The 23,542-nt window shown below is 52.3% G+C and overlaps 7 protein-coding genes across 7 annotated transcripts; 3 read left to right on the forward strand and 4 right to left on the reverse strand.

Moving 5' to 3' along the window:
- Positions 1 to 677: 677 nt before the first annotated feature.
- Positions 678 to 2,663, forward strand: CDK9 (uncharacterized protein; the record flags this gene model as incomplete). Its single annotated transcript, XM_014106142.1, has 7 exons — positions 678 to 823; positions 897 to 978; positions 1,034 to 1,136; positions 1,248 to 1,644; positions 1,743 to 1,934; positions 1,991 to 2,274; positions 2,470 to 2,663. The coding sequence occupies 7 exons, from the start codon at positions 678 to 680 to the stop codon at positions 2,661 to 2,663; spliced, it is 1,398 nt and encodes a 465-aa protein (XP_013961617.1).
- A 394-nt stretch (positions 2,664 to 3,057) lies between these two features.
- On the reverse strand, positions 3,058 to 3,768 carry TRIVIDRAFT_131106 (uncharacterized protein; the record flags this gene model as incomplete). The annotated part of the gene is made up of 3 exons (XM_014106143.1): positions 3,058 to 3,348; positions 3,463 to 3,477; positions 3,604 to 3,768. Coding segments are annotated over 3 exons (471 nt in total), but the record flags the coding sequence as incomplete, so codon positions are not given.
- A 1,680-nt stretch (positions 3,769 to 5,448) lies between these two features.
- On the forward strand, positions 5,449 to 7,523 carry TRIVIDRAFT_79595 (carbohydrate-binding module family 48 protein; the record flags this gene model as incomplete). Its single annotated transcript, XM_014106144.1, has 3 exons — positions 5,449 to 6,242; positions 6,454 to 7,024; positions 7,103 to 7,523. The coding sequence occupies 3 exons, from the start codon at positions 5,449 to 5,451 to the stop codon at positions 7,148 to 7,150; spliced, it is 1,413 nt and encodes a 470-aa protein (XP_013961619.1).
- A 39-nt stretch (positions 7,524 to 7,562) lies between these two features.
- Positions 7,563 to 9,050, reverse strand: TRIVIDRAFT_215135 (uncharacterized protein; the record flags this gene model as incomplete). Its single annotated transcript, XM_014106145.1, has 1 exon — positions 7,563 to 9,050. One exon carries the CDS (start codon positions 8,774 to 8,776, stop codon positions 7,610 to 7,612), a length of 1,167 nt encoding a protein of 388 aa, XP_013961620.1.
- Positions 9,051 to 10,700: 1,650 nt separating this feature from the next.
- TRIVIDRAFT_34851 (uncharacterized protein) lies at positions 10,701 to 12,840 on the reverse strand (the record flags this gene model as incomplete). Its single annotated transcript, XM_014106146.1, has 3 exons — positions 10,701 to 11,477; positions 11,556 to 12,326; positions 12,694 to 12,840. The coding sequence occupies 3 exons, from the start codon at positions 12,838 to 12,840 to the stop codon at positions 10,701 to 10,703; spliced, it is 1,695 nt and encodes a 564-aa protein (XP_013961621.1).
- A 1,119-nt stretch (positions 12,841 to 13,959) lies between these two features.
- Positions 13,960 to 15,092, forward strand: TRIVIDRAFT_85975 (calcineurin regulatory subunit B; the record flags this gene model as incomplete). Its single annotated transcript, XM_014106147.1, has 5 exons — positions 13,960 to 14,114; positions 14,173 to 14,225; positions 14,354 to 14,427; positions 14,528 to 14,862; positions 14,960 to 15,092. The coding sequence occupies 5 exons, from the start codon at positions 14,063 to 14,065 to the stop codon at positions 14,968 to 14,970; spliced, it is 525 nt and encodes a 174-aa protein (XP_013961622.1).
- Positions 15,093 to 18,859: 3,767 nt separating this feature from the next.
- Positions 18,860 to 20,061, reverse strand: TRIVIDRAFT_34056 (uncharacterized protein; the record flags this gene model as incomplete). Its single annotated transcript, XM_014106148.1, has 3 exons — positions 18,860 to 18,930; positions 18,991 to 19,248; positions 19,302 to 20,061. 3 exons carry the CDS (start codon positions 20,059 to 20,061, stop codon positions 18,860 to 18,862), a joined length of 1,089 nt encoding a protein of 362 aa, XP_013961623.1.
- Positions 20,062 to 23,542: the final 3,481 nt, after the last annotated feature.

Raw genomic sequence — 23,542 nt, forward strand, 5'->3', positions numbered from 1 at the left:
TAGCAAAAGTAGCGACAGTAGCAGATACTCAAAGAACCATGCGTCTACTTGAGTAATAGTAAGAAATATTGTTTCCTCTACGTCTTGTTACGAAATTTGACCCGAAAGAGAGCCGGTACAAAGGATAACGCAGCTTGCTGTCAACGAAGTACCGCACAGGCACATGCACCTTCCCGCAGCTATATGCTGTCCCTACAAGTACAATTCAGGTACAGCTCCACCAGGCTCTTTGTCACATCCGATTGGGATAAGCGCGAGCCCTCAACGCCATCTTCCTTGACTTTCTACTCAGCGCCGATTCAATTCGCGGAATCAACCTTTTTTCCCTAACCCTTCTCTTGCTTTGACGTCTCTCCTCTTCATTTCTCCTTCGCCAGGACCATCGCAGCTCTTTGACGACAACAGCAATCAGATTAATAATTCTTTGCTCCCAAAGCATTTCGTTAAGCCACCATTTGTTCGCCATCCGCTTCTTCGACGGCGCTCTTGCGGGGGGTTTCAAAGGCCCAAGACAGACAACGATGCGCGCCCACCACACCACGACTTTCCCATAAAACGCGCTCCATTCACCCAATACAAGCGTCGCCCAGTTATTCTCCCTCGTCTTCAGCCCTATTTGCTACTTCTTCCGCCTCCCCGTCATATTGCGATTCGGCTCGACGAACCCGGCGCGCGTCATGGATCGACCCTCCGAAACAGCCCCCGATGGCACTTCACCACGAACCTTTGCCCTTAATCACAGCAGGCCAAAGTCCAGCTTCCAAGGTTGCTCGCGGATATCCGACTATGAACTGCAGGGGAAATTGGGCGAGGGTACCTTTGGGTATGGCAGGCCCCTGTCCTTTCGCATCCCCAAAGCTAAAAATGGGAAGCTAATGCAAACAATTATACTATAGTGAGGTCCATCGCGCTCGATCCCGCAAGACAGGCGCACTCGTCGCCTTGAAGAAGATTATAATGCACCATGAAAAAGACGGTGTAGGTGGCGGCATCAGGCATATCAACCCGCTTTCTCTCCTCTGACCTGCTTCAGTTCCCCATTACCGCTCTACGAGAAATCAAGCTGCTCAAGTTGCTGTCTCACCCAAATATTCTAAGACTGGAAGACATGGCTGTAGAGCACCCCACGAGGCAGAGTGAGTATTTCGCCATGCCTTTTTATTTTATTTTCACACTCTTCTCTTTTCCTCATGGCCCCTTTCCTCTGCTTTCTCGTGCCTCTTTTGTTCTGACAGAGTTCTATGCAGCCGACAAGCGCAAGAAGCCCATCATGTACATGGTGACACCATACATGGATCACGACCTTTCGGGCCTTCTCGATAATCCATCTGTCCACTTCAAAGAGGCTCAGATCAAGTGCTACATGCTCCAGCTACTCCAAGGCCTGCGCTACCTTCACGAAAGTCACGTCCTCCACCGAGATATGAAGGCTGCCAACCTTCTCATCAACAACAAGGGCATTCTCCAGATTGCTGATTTTGGCCTGGCCCGCCACTATGATGGACCGACGCCGCGAGCCGGCCATGCTGTTGGAGAAGGCCGGCGAGACTACACCGGGTTGGTTGTTACTAGGTGGTACCGTCCGCCCGAACTTCTGCTTCAGCTAAGACGTTATACCCCCGCTATCGACGTTTGGGGTGTTGGGTAAGAAACGATGCTTCTTTTTAATTTTTGCACCTCGCCTTCTTGTTATCATCTCTTTAAGGAGTGTTGTTAGTTCAAACAAGGCTAACTCGATGTAGCTGTGTTTTTGGAGAAATGCTGTTCGGCAAGCCGATTCTCGCTGGAGAGAGTGACGCTCACCAACTCGAACTCATCTGGGATCTCATGGGCTCGCCTACTGATGAGAATATGCCGGGGTGGAAGAGCCTACCTGGAGGCGAACATTTGTCTCCCAGGTCACGACCGGGAAATCTTCAAAGCCGCTTTAGGGAGTATGTTGTCAAGCTTCCCCATGACTGATTATACGCGACTAACACGTTTCCTTTAGGTACGGCTCTGGAGCAATTGCTCTACTAAAAGATTTGCTGAAACTGGACTGGAGAACACGGATTAATGCTGTAGATGCCTTACAACATCCGTACTTCAAGAAGGAACCGCTACCAATGGAACCACACCAGCTCCCAACTTACGAAGAAAGCCATGAGCTTGATCGCAGAAAGTTCCACGACCGCAAAGCTGCCCTACCACCAGCCCCCAAGGGAGGAACGGTTGGTCTGGGTCCCGACGCAAACGGAGCAACTGCCGGGTTCAACAGCAACGACGCATACGGCGGTCGAAGTGGCCCCAATGGGGGACGCTTCAGGGGTGGCGGTCCCGACGACAGGCGACCTGCTTGGCGGGATCGAGAGCGTGGGCCATCGTCCCGCCCTCCTCAGGATCGACCGCCAAACTGGGAAGATGCTGACCATCGGGATCGAGATCGAGGAGCGCCTCGCAACCGCGGGCCGGGCCGTGGACCAGATATAGACACCTATATTCCGAGCTATGGGCGCGAGGAGGCGGGAGGTCGGCGCAGGGATGACGAGCGGCCTCGTGATGACCGACGGCGCCCTACCAGCAAGGACAGTAGGCAACGATACGATAGAGAGCGACGAACAAGAAGTCGAAGCCGCTCGCCGATACATGATAGGAATCGCGATCGAGACATGTATCGACGATGAATACGACATAGGACCGTCAACATACACGCATAGATATATCAACCATGTATATGGTTATGGATGATTGGCTTACACTCCAGCCATTTTGCACTTTTATGATATCCCATGGAAATAGTTCCCTTGACAGAATTTCTTGTTTTACGGGGGTTGGAATGGCGTTGGAGGCAACAGAGGAAGGATGTAAATGGTCGAGCTTGAGGATGCTTGCTACTTACTGCTACCTCGGTCTTGGCAGCAATAGTTTGGATGAAGAGAGTTACCATCACGGAAGAAGGGATAATAACACTGCATATATAAACGCGAAGGGGGCCGCTTAAGAACGCCGGCAAAGCATTAGAAATGCACAAGTAGCTATTGTAAACCCGTGAGGGAAGACAAGGAGAAGAAATCATATATCAGAGTCGTCCTCTTCTTCAAGAATCGTCTGTGACAGAAGCCCAGTTGCAGGGCGGCGCCGTGAGGGAGAGGGATCAGGCCAGTACCACTCGCCCTCATTGGAGGACGAATCATCTTTGAGGGATGGCGTTGAGAAGGACGACAATGATTTCTTGCCTTGGGAAGCACGAGAGCGAGGTCCTTGGCTGGTGCTGCCGTTATCTTGCATGCCGAGGTATGAAGTGATGACGCTTGAGGATGTGGCCAGGGTGAAGCCAGCGAAGATGCCGACGGCTGCTGCAGTGGCGAGCTATGAAGAATGAATTAGCCGTGGTGTTTCACTTACATTGGACTTGGGGATGGTTTCTTTTTGTTGTTGGGCTTCTAGTTTGATATTTTTCAATATTTTTAAATGAAGACGTACAAATGTGTATAGTGGCTATATCTCAGATACACAAAAAGCTGTCAGCAACCACACTCTCACTAACACGGTAAGGCGATATAATGGAGGCTATGAATAACATGTGACATTTAAAGTCACAGGGGGGGGGGGGGGGAAACGCACCTGTAGAGCAATGATGAAATCAAAGATGGCACGAAACCAACTGGTTATATACGCAACCAGATATATCGCCGGCGCAAACACGATGCGCAGGGCGCTCAGGAGATACGACAAGGGGATGGAGACGAGTCGCAAGGGGAAGATCAAGATGCGGCCGAGAAAAGAGACGACACGGAAGACGGGGCGGAGGTAGTCGAGAATGGCGGAGACGTCCATTTTTTAGAGAGCACGTATGTACGGCATGAGGGCGAAGGTTTTTTGAGGGTGAGGGTGGGAAGAAGTGGTGAGAGGTAGGTATGGAAAGGTGGTGGTTAGGAATTCAAGGGTACATTGCGTGAGTGAGTTCCAGTTGTGGTATGAGTTGATGTTGGAGGTGTGGCTGGTGAGGTGTGGCGGAGCTAACCTGGAGCTTTTGGGTGCGGAAGATGCGTGGGTTGGGTTCGGGTTTGGGGGTATATGACTTTGTTAATTTATTGGACTTGTTGAGATATTTGAGATTTGATTAGCTAGTATTGGTTGGGAGTACGGTGCTGCTTCAGTAGCGGATGGTGTATATTTGTTGTTGTTGAAGAAGTGGCGCATGAAGTTGTACTCAATATGAATACAGGCCGTAGGTTTCTGGGGAGTCACCAGAAGAGACCCTCTAACTACTAGGTACCTAGGTATTGTAATACCTGACGACATACCTAAGGTACTAGGTAATTACTTGCATATTCCAGAAGAACCGTGACGGCAACTGAGTTTGGACGTTAACAGGTATAAGCCACCCGGGCCATCTATAACAGCAAACTGACAGGTGCTACTCTTTCTCCAAAGCTCTGTCAGGCTAAAGTTCCGGTTGTTAATAAAGTGTCGTCATGACAGGACCAGCCAAGAAAATGTCCCGGATGTGGATAGCACGCTTGCAGCTCAGGTACAGGAAACCTCCACCTCACACCGCCAGCAAGTGTCCACTCTCCGTACCCAGTACCCCATCACAAACTCGTGCTGCACCCAGCGGTACCTACGCAGTACTTGGCAAACCGCAGATAAGAACAGCACATTCCCCCACCCCAAACCCCCCCAATGGGCTCGATCCTACTGGCCAGCTCCCGCTCCAGTTCCTCCAACCCACGATCGTCTGCTGCACGACGGGCTGCCACGGCACAGGCGAGACGACACGACAGCTGAAGGAGAAAAAAAAAGGAGGAGGAACCCCCACGAGCGTCCCGTGTAGGCGCTGCATGCAGAAGCCCGAAAGAGGAACCCGGATAGAGGAGATTAGACATCAGCAAAAGGGCCCCTCTCGCGCGCTTTGAGTGTTTGCCTCGGGAATTTCCACCCGGGGCCCAGATCTGGACGGGAGTGATTGATTGATTGACTGATTGATGGACTGGTTCGATTGACTGCCGGGCCCTGTTTGATCGTTTGATCGTTTGATCGTTTGATCGCTTGATCGGAACTCGCCGCGCGCACAGGACGGACACAAGACAAGACATCGACCCTTACTACTACTACTACTACTTGCCATTCGGCCCCCAAAAAACACCACCGTCTAGAGCCGATCTAGATGCCCTCTTGACCCAGACAGACACTTCACGACATCGAGATCCCTCATTCCCCCCACCGCCGTTTCATCCTCTCAGCACGCCGCAATCCAACCACGTTCGCCCAAGCATCGTCACGCGAGTCTCCCCGCTGCCCAGCCCTGCTCGCCAGTGCCTTGTGTAACGACAAGCCGCCAACCGGTCGCCTCTGCAACCCCCCTCTGCTCCCGCTAGCAGCCCATCCTCTGTCTGGGATTGTTGTTTTCTCTTCTCGCCCTCGCTTCCCAAGTCCCTGCCGCCACCCCTGGTCGGGTCCCAAACCATGGGTAACAACCATTCGGCGTCCAACAAGGCGGGCGGGCCTGGGTCGCCTCCGCAGCAGCAGCAGCCGTCGCAGCCAGGCGTCGACTCTCCTCGCCAGCCTCACCACCGCAAGGACGGCTCCCGCAACATCATCCCCATCCACGGTGCCCGCGCCGCTGCCGCCACCGAATCCTCGTCTCTCCAGGCCCAGGGCTCCATTGCTGCCTCCGTGCCCAAGCCCAAGATCGTGCCCGCCACCGGCCTCTCGTCCCTCAGCGGCTCGCCGCATAGCAGCACCGTCTCCTCCGTCGCCAACGCCGCTGCCGCCGTTACCGCCGCCGTCGTCGCCGGCAGCCCTAAGCCGTCCGAGCCGCGGCCCATCCTACGCGACGAACCTTCCAAGCCCGTTGCCGTCCCTATCGAGGGGTCCCTGGCGCGTCCTCATATCCCCGCCGTCCCGTCATATGTCGAGGCCCAGCTCTTTTCCAACAATAGCTTGACGGACGTGTACATGATGCGCCCGCCTCGCCTGCCGCTTCCTATTGAGGAGGAGGTTCATACCCCTGGCTCGCCTATCCTCGGACCTGATGAGAGCCTGGCCGATCTCGAGCTCGGCGAGTCATCCGATGCCTTGACGAGGAAGAGCTCCGCACTTAGCTCTGGCACGGCCGAGGACGACGAGGGCGAGGAGCTACGCGTGGACAAGACTAGGCCGGTCGTTGCCACCAAGATTGAGTGGAGGGGCGGTGGTGAAAAGATTTGGGTTACGGGTACCATTTTCCACTGGAATCGAAAGCTCCGGTTGCGCCCTGTGTAAGTGCCACGATTTCATTAACCTGTGGTTTATAACTCCCATGCAACAGCCATGTCTATGAGCTGTGCTGGGTGCCTGCGTCTCGCTTGAGGTCTCGGGATTTTTCAGCCGCTTCTTTCAAAAATAGAGTTGGTGCCTTAGCACGTGCCTGCAGCGTAGCACACATTTCTGATCTATTTCGGGTCTACTGACACAATTATGCTTCTGTAGCGAGGGCCAGCCAGGTGTTTTTGCCGCCACGGTTCACGTTTTGCCCGGTACCCATCACATCCGCTTCTTGGTCGATGGGATTATGCAGACATCGCCCGACCTCCCCACCACTGTCGATTTTGGAAACAACCTGGTAAACTACATCGAGGTCAACCCCGACGACGTGGTAGCGACCAAACAAGGCGAAGCCGCCGAGGCTGCCGAGGCCGGAAAGGAGAAGGACGAGTCTCGCGCTGACTCACAGTCCAAGGAAGAGCCCAAGGTGGCCAGGGGAAAGCCCGTCTTGCCGCAAGCGGCTTACAACAGTCAGATCCCACAGTACTTACTCGACTTCGACCAGGCTGAGGAGTCGCCAGCCTATCGCAATGCCGTGTCTGCTATAGAGAAGCTGACGACACCGCCGAGCTTGCCCGGCTTCCTGGGCAAACCTATTCTTAACGCTGCTACCCTGATGAAGGATGACAACAGCGTTTTGAACATGCCCAATCATACCGTTCTGAATCATCTCGCTACCAGCAGTATCAAAAACAATGTTCTGGCTGTGTCAGCAACTACTAGATATCACAACAAGGTCAGTCGAAAGCTGGTGGTTAAGGGGAAGATTATGTACTATCTTGGGTGTTTTGCTGACAATCTCTTTGCTCTGTAGTATGTCACTACGATTATTTACAAGCCTACTTCTACGGATGAGGGTTAAAAAGGGTCTCATTATACATTGACAGAAGGGGGAGAAGGCGGATGGCTGGTGAAGACTCTGTTTTGTGGTGTTTGAAAGAGGGTTAATATGTATTATTCTTTTTTGATTTTTTTGCTTCCTTTACCCCCCCTTTTTTTGCTCTCTTTCCTCTATTCACGGAGGAGTGCTCTTTTACTCATTCCTCTTTTATTGCTACGATACGGGTATTTCTTATATGGCATGGTGGAAATCAGCTGCGGGTTATTATATCGCTGGCTTCCGTGGTGAAGCCTGGTGGTTGCAGTAGAGATCCGAGGGGTTCGCAATGAACCAACCAGATAGACAGATGGGCGAGATGTATGAGTCCTCGCACAATTTACAGTGCAGTTTGCTTATCCCCCCCTTTTCACGCTGTATTTCATTGCTTCTTTGTGCTGTCTATTCTTGCTTTATTTTATTTATCTTTGCTTGCGTGTAGTTCTAGTCCCTCCACTCGACGTATACATCGTCCGTTCTGAAGCGCTGCGTACACACGCTCTCTTCGATAGGCGTGCGGTACCCCGTTCTGTACGCCAGCAGCCCCGCATGCGCAATCATGATGCCATTGTCGATGCAGAATCTCTCGTCCATGGCAAAGACGCTGCCGCCTCGCTCCTTGGCCATGCACGCAATCATCTCCTGCAGCCGCTCATTGCAGCCCACGCCACCAACGATGAGGACCTCGCTGCTGCCCACGTGGGCCATGGCTCGCTCGGTGATCTCGACCAGCATGGCGAAGATGGTTTCCTGCAGGGAGAAGCACAGGTCTTCGGTGGTGAAGCCTGCACCGTCGGGGCCGAGTTGCAGAAGTTGTGCGGCCAGGGCCTCTGCGCTGGCAAGGATGCCGGAGAAGGAGCAGTCCATGCCCTTGACGACGTAGGGGAGGTCGAGCAGCTTAGTGCCCTTCTTGGCCAGCTGCTCAATGTTGTAGCCTGGCGCCGGGTCGTTGCTGATGTTGAGGACGCGGGCGAAACGGTCGAGACAGTTGCCCACCGCGATGTCGAGCGTCTCGCCAAAGATGCGGTAGCGCTTCTCGGCGTAGGCGATGACCTGCGAGTTGCCGCCGCTGACATAGAGAACGACGGGGTTGTCGGCGCCCGTCACCTCGCGGCCCATCTCAATATGTCCCACGCAATGGTTGACGCCCACCAACGGCTTGTCCCACAGGAGAGCCAGCGTGCGGGCTCCGATGGCGACGCTCGTCAGCGGTGCGCCCATGCCGGGACCCTGAGTGAAGCAGATGCAGTCGACGTCGTCGGGCGTGATGCCGGCCTCGGCGATGGCGCGGCGTGTAAGTGCGACGAACTCGGTGCGGTGGTGCAGCGCTGTGTCTTTAGGGAGGAAGCCTGTGCCTGGAGGAGAGATGAAGGTATGGCGCAGGTTGGAGAGAATCGTGGCAGAGGTTGGCGTGTGGCGGATGAGGCCGATGCCGAGCTTGTTGGCGGAGCCTTCGCACCCGAGGGCGATCCATGAGGATTTGGAGGTTGCCGCGGCCATGTCTGATGTAGCTGAGGATGTAGATGGAGATGTAGATGTATTAGAGGCGGGTGTCATGGATGTGGAGGTTGGAGGATGCGACACTGGAGAGGAGACGCCGGCAGCAGCCATGCTGGGCGATTGGGAGAGACGGGTAGCTTTTCTCAGTGACTTGCTGTAATCCGCCGGATTTTCGCGCCGGGTCGGCGATGCGTTCTGAGCTTTGATGCCCGGGGGTTGTTGTGACTCTTCACGGAGCGGCTTCCGGGTGGGGGGTATATCACTGTATCGGCCTTGTCTGATAGGCTCTCTTTTGTAGCAGCGGCGCTGTTCTAAAATGCAAAGCAGCAATAGTTTTATCGAAGTACAAAGTCTCGAAGGAAAACAGACACGGCGGCCAAGGCAGAAAGTCTGGGGATCGGGTGGTCGCCTAGCAAGACAGATGGATGATGCATATCACAGCGAGAAATATCAAAAGGAAAAAAAAATGGAGGGGTTCGTCGCTGGGTGTGGTAGCGTAGCAGTGGCCGGAAAGAGAAAATAGCGGGGCGCTGCCATGCCCATGGCTCGCTCACTTGCAGCAAGAGCATCCTTCCCTTTTTGCGCTTTGGCACGCTCCTTCCTGATTCCTGCGACTCTGCCGTTTCAAAGTTACAGTACAGTATGAGTACAGCCTCCGCGAGCTTATGTAAGATCACGATGCTCTCATTTACCCGCCAGTCTGTTTTATTCCCTCTTCCTGCTCCTCCTTGTGCCTTCATACTCCTCCATTCGCCCAGTGTCCATCGTCCTGTCCTCCCGCCAGACGCGCTGCCCTTCTCCAAGGTACCTGGTATACATACCTGTACGACAAACTCGGCGGCCCTGTCGGTAAATCCCCTTTAGCGCTCCCAGGCTCACTGTCATCAACAACCTCGCACTAAAAACTGCCTTTCCCTGGGCTGGCCTGGCCCGCCTTCGGCCCTGTACCACCACGGCATGTACTGTTCCGGTGCGGCTTTTACTGTGCCAATACCTGCCTGCCTGGTAGCTCCATGTCCCATTGAAGTGCGTGCTTCTGCCGCCTGTGTGGGCGGAAATCCCCCAAAAATCCACTTGCAGCCGTTCCCGCGGTCCACATCGACCACTCACTTTCTTTCCCCTCGACTTTTTTCCTTTACCCTCTAGCTGGGAAAAACCACACCAAGCAAAAGAAGAAAAAAAATATGCCCCCATATCCGGGTCGCTGCTTCGATGCAAAATCTTCCATGATGGGGACTGGCTATGAGACATTGGCCGTCTTCCGTCTCGGTTTGTTATGCCCTTGGCTGCAAGGCAGAATCCCCCTTTGAACCTGACTGTACGTCGGCGCCTTTGCTCTTTCGTCAGCCCACAGCTAATGATAGCCTCGCAGCAGACAAATTCAAGACGAAGACACAGACGGAGCTTCTGCTGGCAGCCATGGCCAGCTTCCAGCTTCCAGCGGCCTGCTACCGACTGCTGTCCGCGCCATGGCGACCTCGACCGTCCATCAGAACCGGCGAGCTCACGTTGCGCAGCCTGCTTCCCCTCACGTCATCCGCCCTGGTCGCAGCGAGGTGAGACCAGGCTGCGTCACGACACCGGCCTTGCCAAAAAGCTCGCACAAATAGGACCGGCCGGCATGTCTGGCCAACCCATCGCCGACTCATATACACATCATCACACGAATTGGAGGCTGCGCGAAGAAATATTCATTTCTGGCCAAAGCCAGTTTTGGGTTTCTTGTGAATTTTTTATCTTCATTTGCTCCCGTTGGGGGGGCTTCTTCCTCTTCTAATCCTAAAGAACCGACCCCAACTCCCAACTCCTTGCAATGCCTTGACCAAGGCTAAGGTACTATACATCGGTCGTTTCCATCTACCTCGGAAATATCCTCCCCCCTCCCATACCTCCCCCCCGTCCTGTCCGTTCCTGAGAACCTTTCATATCAGCGTGATTGGAGAAAAAGAAAAGCGGAAAAATTATATACACCTCCACACACCCATACTCATACAAGGATGCAGTACCGGATTTATCGGGGAGAGAGAAGTGTTGTTTATGATGCCGCCTGCGCCTGTTGGGCTGCAGGGGGGTGCGGCGGTTGCGGCTGTTGTTGCGGCTGTGGCGGCGGCGGTAGCACCCGGTTTCCATTTGCTACGCCGTTTACCGCTTCTGGAGGGGCCGTTGGCCTCGCCCGGAAGATATATGGGCTGAGAGGGATGGTAGCCCTAAACTTCAGCGCCCTGGTGTCAAAGGGATCAACCTCATACACTGGAGGTTCATCGTCTTCATCATCAGAATCATACTTCCACCGGTCCGAGTACTCGTACGCGTCTGCCCGAGAGGGTGTCGAGAGACCCCTTCGATCGATCCAGAGGCGTTGGAGTCGGCCGATACGGCGTCGGAACGCCGGCTGATTAGTTTGCGGTGTCTCGTCAATATCTGCACCGCGGAACTGGAATACTGGCAGCTCTAGCTTGTCCAGCTGCATGGGCTCAGGTACGTCATCGACATCCATTGACTCTGAAGAAGTTGACGCCGGCGGCGTCATTAAGTATTGCGTCTTCGCAGGCCTGAACTTGAGCTCCATGCCCAGTGCTTTTACCGGCGAGAGCGGGTCTCGAGTGAGATCAATGTGGTTCTGGTTCCACCTCCGATGATTCTGCACCTTAGTCTCAATCTCATTACGGAGTTCGTTTTCCTTCTCGGCGAGCTGGTCAGAAAGCAGCACAAGGTCTTGTTCGTGCGAGCGTCCATCGGGCCGCACCGGCACCCGGACCTGGGTTGTCGGCCGCTGGGCTCCGGCAGCTTCTACAGGCTTTCGCTTCTGAGACTGTGTGATTCGCATCGTGTCAGTGCCAAGTGGCGTTATACGTGTCGAGGGCCAAGCTGGCCTTGGTTCGAAACATACCTTTTGGTTGACTAGGTCTTCGTCGTCGCCCTTGATGCCCAGTTTTGTCTTGATTTGCTTTAGGCGAGCCCTTTCTTCGAAGATGGCCCGATCCATCTGCAATAGATCTCGCTTCATCATCTCTCGCTCGTATGCCAACAGCACAAGCTGGCGGCCATCCTCGAGCTCGCGACGGAAACGCTTGAGCGTCTCGGCGATCTTGGTATCTCTGGACCTTGTTTTCCTTGTCTGTCTAACCTCCCGCCGTCTGAAGCAGACGTATGGGTCGGTATCATCAGTCTCTTGGTGTGTTTCAAACTTGATTGTCGGGTGCAGTGGTTTGTTTCCTTCCTCCTGCCGCTTGGACTTCCAATACTCGTATATCTGCTTGGCGTGCAGCAATATGGATGCAGAGCCAAGCTGATTGAGGCCGGGCACCATCATATCATAGCCGACAACAGTATTGTCGACTGATGCAAACGGCGTTTGCTCTGTGGCAGTGTCTTCGAACACCTCCATGATGCGTTCGAAGTCATCCTCATTGAGCGTCCCGGCGGCGGGAGGATTACTATTATATGATTTGAGAAATTCATTGTCATCGGCTGTCATGTCATATTGACAGCTAATGCATTCCTCCACTGTCTGAGAAAATCGGATATAAGAGGAAGGTTTGTGAAAGGCTGCGGGATAGAGGCCATCATAGCTGATGTCGCTTTCTTGCGGTGGAGGCACAGGAATTTCTTGATCATTGCTTGTGCCCGCCTCTTTTAGAATGGATTGAAGATGGTATTCCTACAGAAAGAAGAAGAAAAAAAGAGAAGAAGTCAGTATATATTGCTTTTGAAAAAGAAAAAAATGGAAGAAGAGGAAGAAGTGAAGAAAAGAAAGATGATATAAAAAAAGAAATGTGATGAAAGAGAAAAAAGAGTGAAATCGAGTAAAATGAAGGGAAAAAAAAAGAGGATTGATCAAATACTAGAGTGAGATATATGAGGATGGATGATGCCATCATATATGCAGCACTCCGTATAGGCCATCACCACTTATACGCTGGTAGGCAAATGCGAGGTAGGCAAAGGTGAGGCAAGGAGATGCCACGTGACCAGCCACGTGATATCAGAAGTTGCGGTGGCGTGGATATGGAGGGAAAAGGACTCACATTTTCCTCAGTCTGGTCGACTCCGGTCGCGATTTGCGACTCGGTGAGGAGTGATTCATACTCAGTAGCATCGATCTGATCCTCTCTGAGCACGGGAAGAGTGGTTTTGACCGTCAACTTCTTGACTCGGACTTTGCGGGATGACATGTTGCCAGGGTGGTGAAGGACGGCAGAAAGCCAGCGGAAAATCCGCAAAAAAAAGAGATCAAGTCATAAATCGAGACGTCCGCAGTCGCCTGTTGATAAAAGATGGACGATTTAGGCGTTGTGGTTTGGGTTTTTTGATGGCTCAATGCTCGCGTTCGATGAGGTGACGTTGAGGTTGTTTTGCCGCGCGAAGATTTTTCACTGGTGCAAAGCCTGGAAATTTGCGGCTGTTTGATGGCAGCGCTGGTCCGCTGGCAAGTCACGGCGCCATAGTATTTGGCGGGCGCGGGTACATTGGGGCGCTCGGGCCACCCCCTCCTTTTGGCCTCCCTCTCCCCTGAAGTCGCAGCAGGCCCACGCGCTGCGCTGCAAAAGCGGCGGGCGGTGGTGCCTACGGCATTCGCACACTGGGTGAGGCGCGCCTCTGGTTGGCTGGGTGGCGGGCCACAGGTGCCCAAAACGCGCCCAGGCAGCCGGTGATGAGCCGAAAACGGGCATGGCGGGGTTTTACTTAGGTAAGCAGCCAAGCAAGCACCAGCACAAAGGAGCTGTGACGAAGTAGATTTCTATTACATGTATGGAGTATGGAGTACGGCCGCTTGCAGATAAACCGTGTTCGGGTATTGGCGTTACAGTAAGCTGCTTATACTCGGAGTTCATCTCTATGACGTCCATCCAAATTGGCAAGTTGCATGCCTTTTTTGTAGCCATAAGGTTCGGCCAACGGGTTATAAGCACACATAGAGTTCTGCCAGGGAGGTTAAATCGCCAACTCTATCTTGCATAATGACAACACGGTGAATGCTTTGCTTTTTGCCATGAAAATCATCTGCCGTATCCGAAAGCTAGATATTCAAATAGGGCATATGCAAATGTATGAAGCTATTTTTAATGATATTTCTTATTATTCACTTCTTTCTCGCAAGATTGAATTGTTGTTTCTCGTATTAAAGAGCAAGCAACAGCGCTTACATACTCTTCTAGATGCAATCTCAAAGAATGTGGTCCGTGCACATGACCAGCTACCCCTCTAGGAGAATGCGGCCTTGCATCGTAAATAATACATGCCTTACATACATACAGACGACATTCATGGCTGCAGATTCATGACCGCTACATACCACAACTACTAGTATCTTCACACCCGCCAACTCCCCGCTGCGTTTCCTCCTCACACCGTCTATCGAGATTCCTCTAGCGCAAGAGTCGCTGCGCCTGCATCATGGGCAACACCACCAGTACCGTGCTGGACAACATTGTCCAAGGGTCCAACTGTAGGCTGCCGCCTCCCCCTAAGAGCACAAACTCCTCCGCTAATACGGCGTCGCATAGTCGATAGAGAAGAAGTCGACCGGTTAAGGAAACGTTTCATGAAACTCGACAAGGTACGAATGAACAAGGAGAACCTGCGCGGCGGATCGTGGCCAGCTTCTTTGTTGGGCTGCCGCCGATGCATTGGACAAGACGAGGCTGGGCAAGACTGGACACGCGACTAACTGCTATTCTACTGCAGGACAACTCTGGCACAATCGAACGAGACGAATTTCTTAGCCTTCCTCAAATCTCCTCCAACCCGCTTGCGACACGGTTCGATCTGCCCCCCCTTTCACCTCTTCCCCGGCGATTTCATACACCGCTTGCACTCCCCACCCCCCTGATGGGTTCACCACTAACATAGATGTTCCAGTATGATCGCCATCTTCGACGAGGACGGCGGCGGCGACGTTGACTTCCAGGAGTTCGTGTCGGGCCTCAGCGCCTTCAGCAGCAAGGGCAACAAGGAGCAGAAGCTGCAGTTCGCCTTCAAGGTGTACGACATTGACCGCGATGGCTACATCAGCAACGGCGAGCTCTTCATCGTGCTCAAGATGATGGTGGGCAGCAACTTGAAGGACCAGCAGCTGCAGCAGATTGTCGACAAGACGATAATGGAGGCCGACTTGGATAAGGATGGAAAGATTAGCTTTGAGGAGTTTACTAAGATGGTGGAGAATACGGATGTGAGCATGAGCATGACTCTAGGTGCGTTTTCTTTTATCATTTTTCCCTTCCATCGCTTGTACCTTGCATGTTACGTTTTGCTGAGAGGGCTGTGATGTGCTAACTATTGACGATGCAGACCAATTTTAAATGTCCATGGAAGATGGGAAAAAGGGGCGGCGTTGGGTCTCGGGTAGACACCAACGAGAGCGAATGCTTGTGGATAATGGAATACAGCAGTTATGATAATGAATATCTACATTCGATTTCTTCAAACCATGCATGCAAGGGTTTCTACTTTGCCTTGAGACACATATCTCAGGAAAACGAGGCCATTCTACGGCCGAATGCATTCTTCATTCGTGCAAGATGTGTGGCTGCTATGGACACAGGGGATCCCCGAAGTCCAAAAAAAGGAGAGACACTGACTTCATAGCCGTCCACCAGACCGCCCTCTGTCTTGTGTCTCGTAGCTTCTCTTTGGCGACTGGTGCAATGCGGGAAACTTTTTCAGGCCAATCAATCAAAGTGCACACGCATAGCACTCTTTTTTGGTTAAACATGGCTGACCCAAAAGCGGTATTGGATCACCGGATTGGCAAACGTTGGTGTTTTTTTTTTGGGCCGAGACAGATGATCACAGGAATAGTCTCTTAGCAGCTGGTGGATTCTTGCTTGTTCTGCGCTGCGCTGTTGGAGTTTGGATGAATGGGTTTGCTTGGTGTTGCTGGGCCTCTTTATTGTTTACTCGGCGCATTTTTTTAAACCCGGAGATTTACTCTGCCTCTCTCTTGCAACGTACATTATTGTTTGTCGTTTACTTGAGCGTTGAAAGGGGTAGTATATATGGACATATGAAGCTTGTCGTACGTACATCTACCATACGAAAGGGACTGGATAGAACTTGATCCAGCCATTATGCACACCATTGAAGTAAATACCTGTAGTAACGGCATCCCTGATATCGATACTGAGGCTATTTGAGGCTATTCGACGGTTGGGGGGCACATGATGGTTTTGTCTCGGCCTCTCTGTGCCATATTTGCCACGGCAGTATGAAGTAGCAAAAAAGCAGGTTCAGTAGATGGTATTTTGTTTACTCGAGTAAAAGATCATCTCAAGAGATATGGTGCGGGAAAAGTGGCCGTCGCTATTGAGTCATTTTATCATGTCGATGGAGAGATGTTGCTGCAACCTGAGCGTGCAATTCGCCCCCCCCCCCCCCCCCCCTTTCCGAATTCGCTTTTCGCTCTCCTTAACTTGAGTGAATGCACCTCTTCTCTACATCGCTGTACTCTTTAAAAGCACCTACTAGGTACCTAGCATCCATACCTAGGGCCTTCCTTCTCTTCTGATTGGAGCATCTGTCATCACCGCTTTCCACACACCATTCCTTCCTTCTTTCCCTCTCTCCTTCTCTCCTCCCCTCTCCCACCTGATTCTACTAACAAGGTACCCAACTCATTTAGCAGTAAATTCAACGTTAATTGCTAAGATAAGAAGGTACATAGCAATGACAAATCTCCCCCCCTCTCCCCCCTCTTCTTCATCACATTCCTCTTCTCTCATCCACTCCATTCATCCTCTCTCTCATTGCTTCAGCGTGTCAACTTTCTCCTCTTCATCCGCATCTACAAACTCGGCACAACCAGCAACACAATACCTAACCCGTCGGCAGTACTACCAGGCAGTACCTTGTCTTTCCACTGCCTTAGCAGCAACCAGCAGGATCTGGGGGGATCAGCGCGTTGTCCCACTGCTGGCAAGTAATGCACTCCCTGCTCTGCCAACCCCTGCTCAAAACTGCCGTCACATGCAGAAGGTCTAGATGAAAATTACGACAGATCGGAAATCGGCTCTTGACAAGCTGCATCTCGGCAATGGCTCCAAAACGGCCCCGAGCCGGGTTTGAGATGACGTCTTACACGCCTGTCCATGATATCTGGGCTATTTACCACAACAAGAAACCGACTGCAAATAAACCACCATCAAACCGGGCGAGTTGCTATCATGACTGGAGACAAAGGTCCTTTCCACCCCTGGCTTCTGGCATCTGACCAGCCTCGGCAGAGACAAAGCAATAGCAGCTGGTGGTTACATGCAACCCAATTGAGACACCATGGCGAGTATTACCCTCGGCGCACTCTAGACGCCCGTCGCTATACACCAGCTAAACTCAGGTGACTCCTGGGTGGCTTCTCTCCTCGCCTCACCAATGCGTTGGCTGCGAGTTGCTGCCTGTGCTGCTTGCCAAGCGTTCCCATATCTGCAGCTAGCAGCTTTTTGTTTATGCGTCCACTCATGATTGCCGACAGCCCCGGCTTATGGCCCAGAAGATAGGCAGCGCTGTGACAGGGCAAGGGGAATATCCTGATTATGTTCCCGCTAGATGCTCAGCCGGTAAGCCGCACACTTTCTCCGACGTCAAAATCTCAGCAGCATATTTAACGTTACCCCATGAAACGCTAGCATCAGCTGCTCCCCTGGTTCTAGCCCCAGCCCCCGTCGTCTCACTTGAGAGCTACAGCCGCGTTTTCCAAAATACCATGTGAGGCTTCTGCCCTCTTACGACGCACATGAGATATGAATTTGTCATGTGCCACCAGTAGGCTTCCGGGAGCAATATCCGGGCCAAGCTGGGTTCGGGACCGGGCGTATCCCCGGCGGGAATCCTACCTGGATGCAGCCATCCTCGTTCTGGGCTCGTTCTGGCCCGTAGATGACATACGGAGAGGCTCTAGCACAAACATGGGGGACGTCATATGGCATCGTCAATCGCCCTACCCGGCTGCTACTCTCCCGGGGCCCCTTGGATACAGAGACTGACGACTGTCTGATATAAGCGGCGGTATTCGACTGCAAGACATTATGCTTGCTCCAAGCAACAAAAGTCCCAACAAGATTACACAGCGCTGGTAGGATACATAACCTCGTGTTTCATTCGCAGGCTTCAAGCTTTCCAAAGTCTGCTTGCTATCTAGACTGTTTGCTATGTACCTAGTAATTAGCAACTTGCGTGCCGCCTCCAGCCGGCTGATGCTGCCCTTGAGGACCCAGACCGACCATATTCTAATCAAATTGTCTAAACGTGATACACTCAGTAATACATATGAATAGAACGGAGAAAAAAGGAAACTTTTGGTGGAAGTCTTGCACAAGCCTCTCGTTATTGTTCGAGTCGAGGTGGTGAGAGAAATTAGGAGAAAACAAAAACGAGGGAAAACGAAACATGAAAAACCAGAGAAGCAATTGCCAGTCTCACGTCTTTGCCTGAAAGCCCGACATCCAACGCCACCTGTCTAAAACATTCGGTCCTCGCAGGCTTTTGCCTGCTCCCGCGGTTGTCCTGCCCATGTTGTCTACCAAAATACCCGTTCAATTTCCACACTGTCGTACCAATTCGCCAGAAAACCGCTCGCCTGTGAGCTGCACTCCAATAATAGTATCATGGCATTCCTTACCATTCTATGCCCGCTTGTGTTGCATTCGACGTGTTTGTAGGTGCCTCCGTGGAATGTTTGCGTGTCCGTGTGTATGCAGGTTTACCAGCGCCTCTCCAACGGACCAGCCTATCCAAGCGGAGTCATTGGAGCATACAAACATATCACTTGATACGCTGTGCCACTGGGCCTTTCTCCCTTGCGCCCTACTAAACACAGGCCTGATCCAAGAGACATGCATCAGGCCCCTCCCAGAAAAGCAAGAATCCCAATTTCCATCCATCCATCCATCCATCCATCCCGTAACCCATAAGACCCAGTTATGAAACCTCTCCTCCATGTTATCCCTCCCAGATCTAACCCAGTTGATATTCATATTTCCGCTATTGTAGAGACCGTGCCGAAAGTTCCCATCGTATAATGTACACTTCCCAAGCCGCTAGAAATGCAAGGGTAGTAAGTAGCAAAAAGCAGAAAAAAAAGAAGGAAACAAATCGAAAAAACAATTGGACAGCCATCTTTCTCTCTGGCATCGCATTAGAGGAACTGATTTATCTCAATCGTTCGTAAGCGTAGTAGTAGTATTTTGCATGGGCGGATCAGCGAGATCCTCCGCTTGTACCGGCGGCCGCTTCGAGAGAGTCGTAGAGATCGAGACATTCTTCAAGAACTAGATGGTCGATTAGTACACCTTTATGCAACCGATAAGAAGATGAGAGGAATGGCATACCCATCTCGATTCGATCCTCCCACACGCCGTACTGGTAATCAACTAGACCGTGGCTCTCAATGCCATCGCAAAGTCGAACAAGCTCGTCGCCCAGTTTCTTTATGGTTTCCTGGGACATGACCTGCTGTGATCTTGACAACTGCTGACCTGATGACATGATTTCTTTCTGTCGAAAACAAAGGGCTAACCACGCATGGTTAAAGTCGTTCCACAGTTTTATTCTCTCGGCGTGAAGGCTGGCGTCATCTTGGCTGAGCCCTGTTCCGCATGTAAGCACAATGTCAAGTTCAACCATCTCGCTCTCTTCGTACCTAATTCTGCCACCTGCGTGAGCAACCACCCAGAGATATTGAGGAGAGTTTCGGCAGCTCTTTCCAATGAAACGGATGAGATGTCCTGAAATACAGATCCCAGTTGTCGTTGGTAGTTTTGCCACTTCTCTTGAAGCCCGGACGTAGCGTAGTCTTCTTGCCCTTCTCCCATGGCGGATTCCGCTGCTCCCGAGGTCTGCTGCATGGCGCCTGTAGCAGGCATGCCACCTGCATAATTCATGGGTTGGCTCTGCTGATATACCCCAGCTGATGCGCTGCTCCCCTGGCTCGGGTGCTGCATGCTTGCTGCTGCCGCACTGCCTGCTTCGGGATTAAAGTATGTTGATGTGACATCCGGTGCCATCATCTGCATTGCTGCCTGCTGCCGTTGTCCGAATTGTTGGGCGTCGTAGACTGGAGTTTGCGTGTTCGGCTGAGGCACGTTGTACATCATCATACCCGTGTTGTAGCCCCCGAAACCCTGAGTTTGTGGTCTCGAATCGGCGCCGTATTCCGACCCGTACGCCATGGCCGTCGTTGGCATGTTTGTCGGAGTTGAGAATGCGGCGGCGGGTTCTTGGTAATATGTACTGTATGTCGGCGCACCCCCCAAGCCTCTTGGAGTTGAAGGAGATGCAAGGGGCGCTGTCCGATAGCGCTCAGAGGAACCGCCTACAGAGCCCTGAACCGAATATCTCTGTGCAGGAGCGTGATGGGTAGGCGGGTCATTCTGCCTCCTATGTTGGTTGCGGTTGTCCATGCCCCGATGGGCCTTGTCGTAAGAAGCCTCTCGATACGCTGGGGAGGCAGTGTTGTTGGAGTAGGATGGTATAGAGTCAAGATGAGCCCCTTCCAAACCGTGCGTTCGAAGGGTTTAAACGAATGGCTTTTTTGATCAAAACGAAAGTCTGGTGAATTAAACGAGCAGTGCGAATCGACAAATGATTGTGGGCAGCTACTGGAAAGTGGTGGGTGGGCGTATGGATCAAGTCTGCTAATACGGTGATCCTATACGAGCTGCGACTAGAGACGTTAAACACTCAGTTCAGAACGAGAGTAAAGGTAAGCTAGGCGGACAAGCTGAGAGACCGATGTCATAGCCTGCTAACAAAGCTCATCAAGCCTCGAGAGCCGACTCCTCCAGCAATAGGAAGAAAATGGTGTGAGAGTTTTTTCCCGGCTCAACGAGGTGTTGTGACGAATACAAAGACGGCTACTCTCTGGCAAATTCGCAAATTCTCAATGGCGGGCTTGCGGAGCCAACGGTCTAGTTCCTCATGCCCCAAATGGCAATACGTCAGGGACCGGGCGCCAGAGAGGCGTAGGTTCCACCAGCTCGACCTAGTCTGAGACTCCGGGACACACCGGCTGCCTGTGTAGAAGATGTTAGGTAAATAACGACAGGTTGTTGGAGGGGTGAAAGGGCTTGGAACCGAGCCGGGACGATTCAAGGTGGGAATTCCTGTAGCGAGATTTGGGGAAGACGGCATGTTATTCTCCTCGTAATATTAGATGCTTACCCTTTCTAAATCTGACAGAGTGGGCTCCCAGGAAATAGCACAAGCAATCCAATGAGCGAGGTAGGGAGGCCTGGGTCAATGATAGATTGACAAGGACAGAGTCTTTGCCAATCAGAGGATGTATGGGGGAGTGGGAAGTGTGACTATGCAAAGAGTTGATAACGTTGGTGAGGATGCAAACTTGATTGAGATCCCGAACAGCGGGGATTCGACCGAGAAACTAGTGGTGATACTAGATGAGTAAATCGATGGAGCCTTGTTGGAGACCGACGGGTGACTGGCGTTGGAGGAATCATCGGGTCTTATACCGAGGGGGAACTAGTTGACAAAACTGTCTGCACGCTAATAAAAAAAAAAAGAGGGAGAAGGGGAGGAAACGAGGTAAGAAAGAGAAAACGACAAGCAGGAGGCAAGAATGCAAAAGTACAGGTGTGTACTTCCTCCCTAGGATGTGGTAGACCATGTACTCGGTGGGTGTGTGGGAGGGCGGAGGACGGAGGACGGAGCACAGGAAAGAGGGACGTCAGCAGCATGCAGTTTAAGTGCGCCGTCTAGGGGTCCAGACATGTGCGGCAAATCATAAATGCAGAGCAGGGCTGTTTGTCAATAGCGAAAGGTGAAAGCCACATTGGCCAAAACAAGCACTTGGTATGACCCGGGGTGCTGGGCACGTCGTATTCTGTACCTTGCGTTGGCCCTAGAAGGACTTGGGGCGATACAGCCGGTAGACTGTCACTAGTCTGCAAGGCTAGAGGTGAGAGTTTGGTTTGGATTGTCGATTTGGTACCTATTATTTGGGATCTGCGTGTGGCCACCCCCTGGTCATCCGGCACGGCGGAAAAGAGACTTCGTTCGTGGACCAGCCAGGGGTGGCCTCTTCGGATGGGTCACGAACGAAAGAGATATCGGACAGGTGACAGGGAAGGCACTACACACCCTGCTTTGTTCCTTTCGTATACAGTACGCATAGAAGGAGACCATAAAACCAATAGGTGAGTAAGTGTTGCTTCAAGACTTACAATTGGGCAAAATGCCCATGTGAAAATTCAGACCTGCTGAGGGTGGAAACAAAGAAGTCGAGGTGCTCTCCGCCAGAGACCACATACACGAAACAGAGTGGGTTCGCATCTTCAGTTAGTGGATGGGCACGGCGACGGTTTAGGCTTGGCAGCATGATTCGGCACTCTCGTCTTTTTTGCTTAACAGAATCCTGTGGACGAGGCTCATTCCTGTCGTCTGGAGCATGAAGCGTTGCCTGTCGGAACACAACCCGCCTACCAGGTATTTGATGAGCCGGTATTTAGTGATGCGAATACAGTAAGCCAGCGGAAGCCGCACAATCCTTCCGCCCGCGTCCATTCACCGATGGCTAGAGAAATGCCGGCGGATGTAACAAGTGTGTCATTGTTCATGCATGCAGCATTAGTAACCATTGCCATTCTTCAGACGAATGGGCATTGCAGGCAGGGCGGAAAATAGAAACGGCAAGTCACCGCATGACAGCAACCTGGGGCTTTTGCATGAATAAGGGCGTCTGAGACGCTTGGCTGTCTTGTTTACCACCCTTGGATTGGGCTGGATCATCCACAGCAAAAAGGCCGCTGAATAATGACGCATAGCCCAGGCCGACCAGGGATTTGTTGAGATGGCACTCCCTCCAATAGAGCACGTGTAATCACATTGCTTCTCTGGTAGAAAGGGCCTCGCCGGTAAGCCAGCGGAAACGTCTTCTGTTGTGGGCGTCAGACCAGACGTGGCTAAAAGCGTATAGTATGTATGACGGCGCTTGGTGGCCGGCCGTTTTGCCGTGGCTCCAGGCCCCAGTAACCTGGCAGCCAGTGGTCTGCTTTCGAGGTTAGCCCATTACACGGGGATGACCGAGGTTTCAATGCCCGCGGGCAGGCTGCCCTCCAGCTCGCCATTACGGCCCTCCGTTCGATCAAAAACAGCAGCATGTCAGCTGCCAAGGAGGAAATTCCCCGTTCAGTGACCGGCGATTAGGGTTGTCGCAGGCGATCCAGGCCTGATGAGAAGCGTCCCGACAACCCGGGTCGTCCCAACTGGGCGAGACACACAATGCCGTGGAAATGAGGTGAGGGGGGTCGTCCTTTTCCTGCTGACTGGTTCAAAGTACCTGCATGTCTCAGTCAGAGTACTGCAGTATTCTAGGATACCGAATGCAAAAGCAGATCACGAGACACGACGCCCATCTTTCACATGTACTACCCACGAGTGAAGCAAAAGATCTCTGATCTAAGACAATGCCGAATATTCTCTAGCTGGTGTCGCTTGGTGAAGGTACACACCCCTTGAATCGACACGCCCGTCGGACAAGCCACCTGCAAGGGCCTTTGGCAGATGGAGCTGAGTTTAGAGGAGAGAAAATTGGCGACAAGAGAGGGTGAGAAGGAGAAGAAGACGAGCAGAAGAGGTGTCTACTACCTGGTAGGTTAGAAGGTACCATGATTTGGAATTGCGAGATGCAGACCGGAGTACTGGATCTCACTTGTACAACCCATGGTCAATTGGTGGTACCACCACACTGGTAGTCGTAGAGGTAGCTCAGCTGCACAACTGATGCCAACATGTACGTGACTGGAATCCCTCGATCAGGTACATCTCATATTCTCATACTCTCATTCCCTCACAGGAGGTACTTGTCCGGGGCACGTGAGGATTTCTTGTCGTTGAAAGGCAGGAGCAGCGGTAATCATCTTGGCA

The sequence above is a fragment of the Trichoderma virens genome, assembly GCF_000170995.1.
Source record: "Trichoderma virens Gv29-8 chromosome Unknown TRIVIscaffold_1, whole genome shotgun sequence".
In the NCBI taxonomy this organism is placed as follows: domain Eukaryota; kingdom Fungi; phylum Ascomycota; class Sordariomycetes; order Hypocreales; family Hypocreaceae; genus Trichoderma; species Trichoderma virens.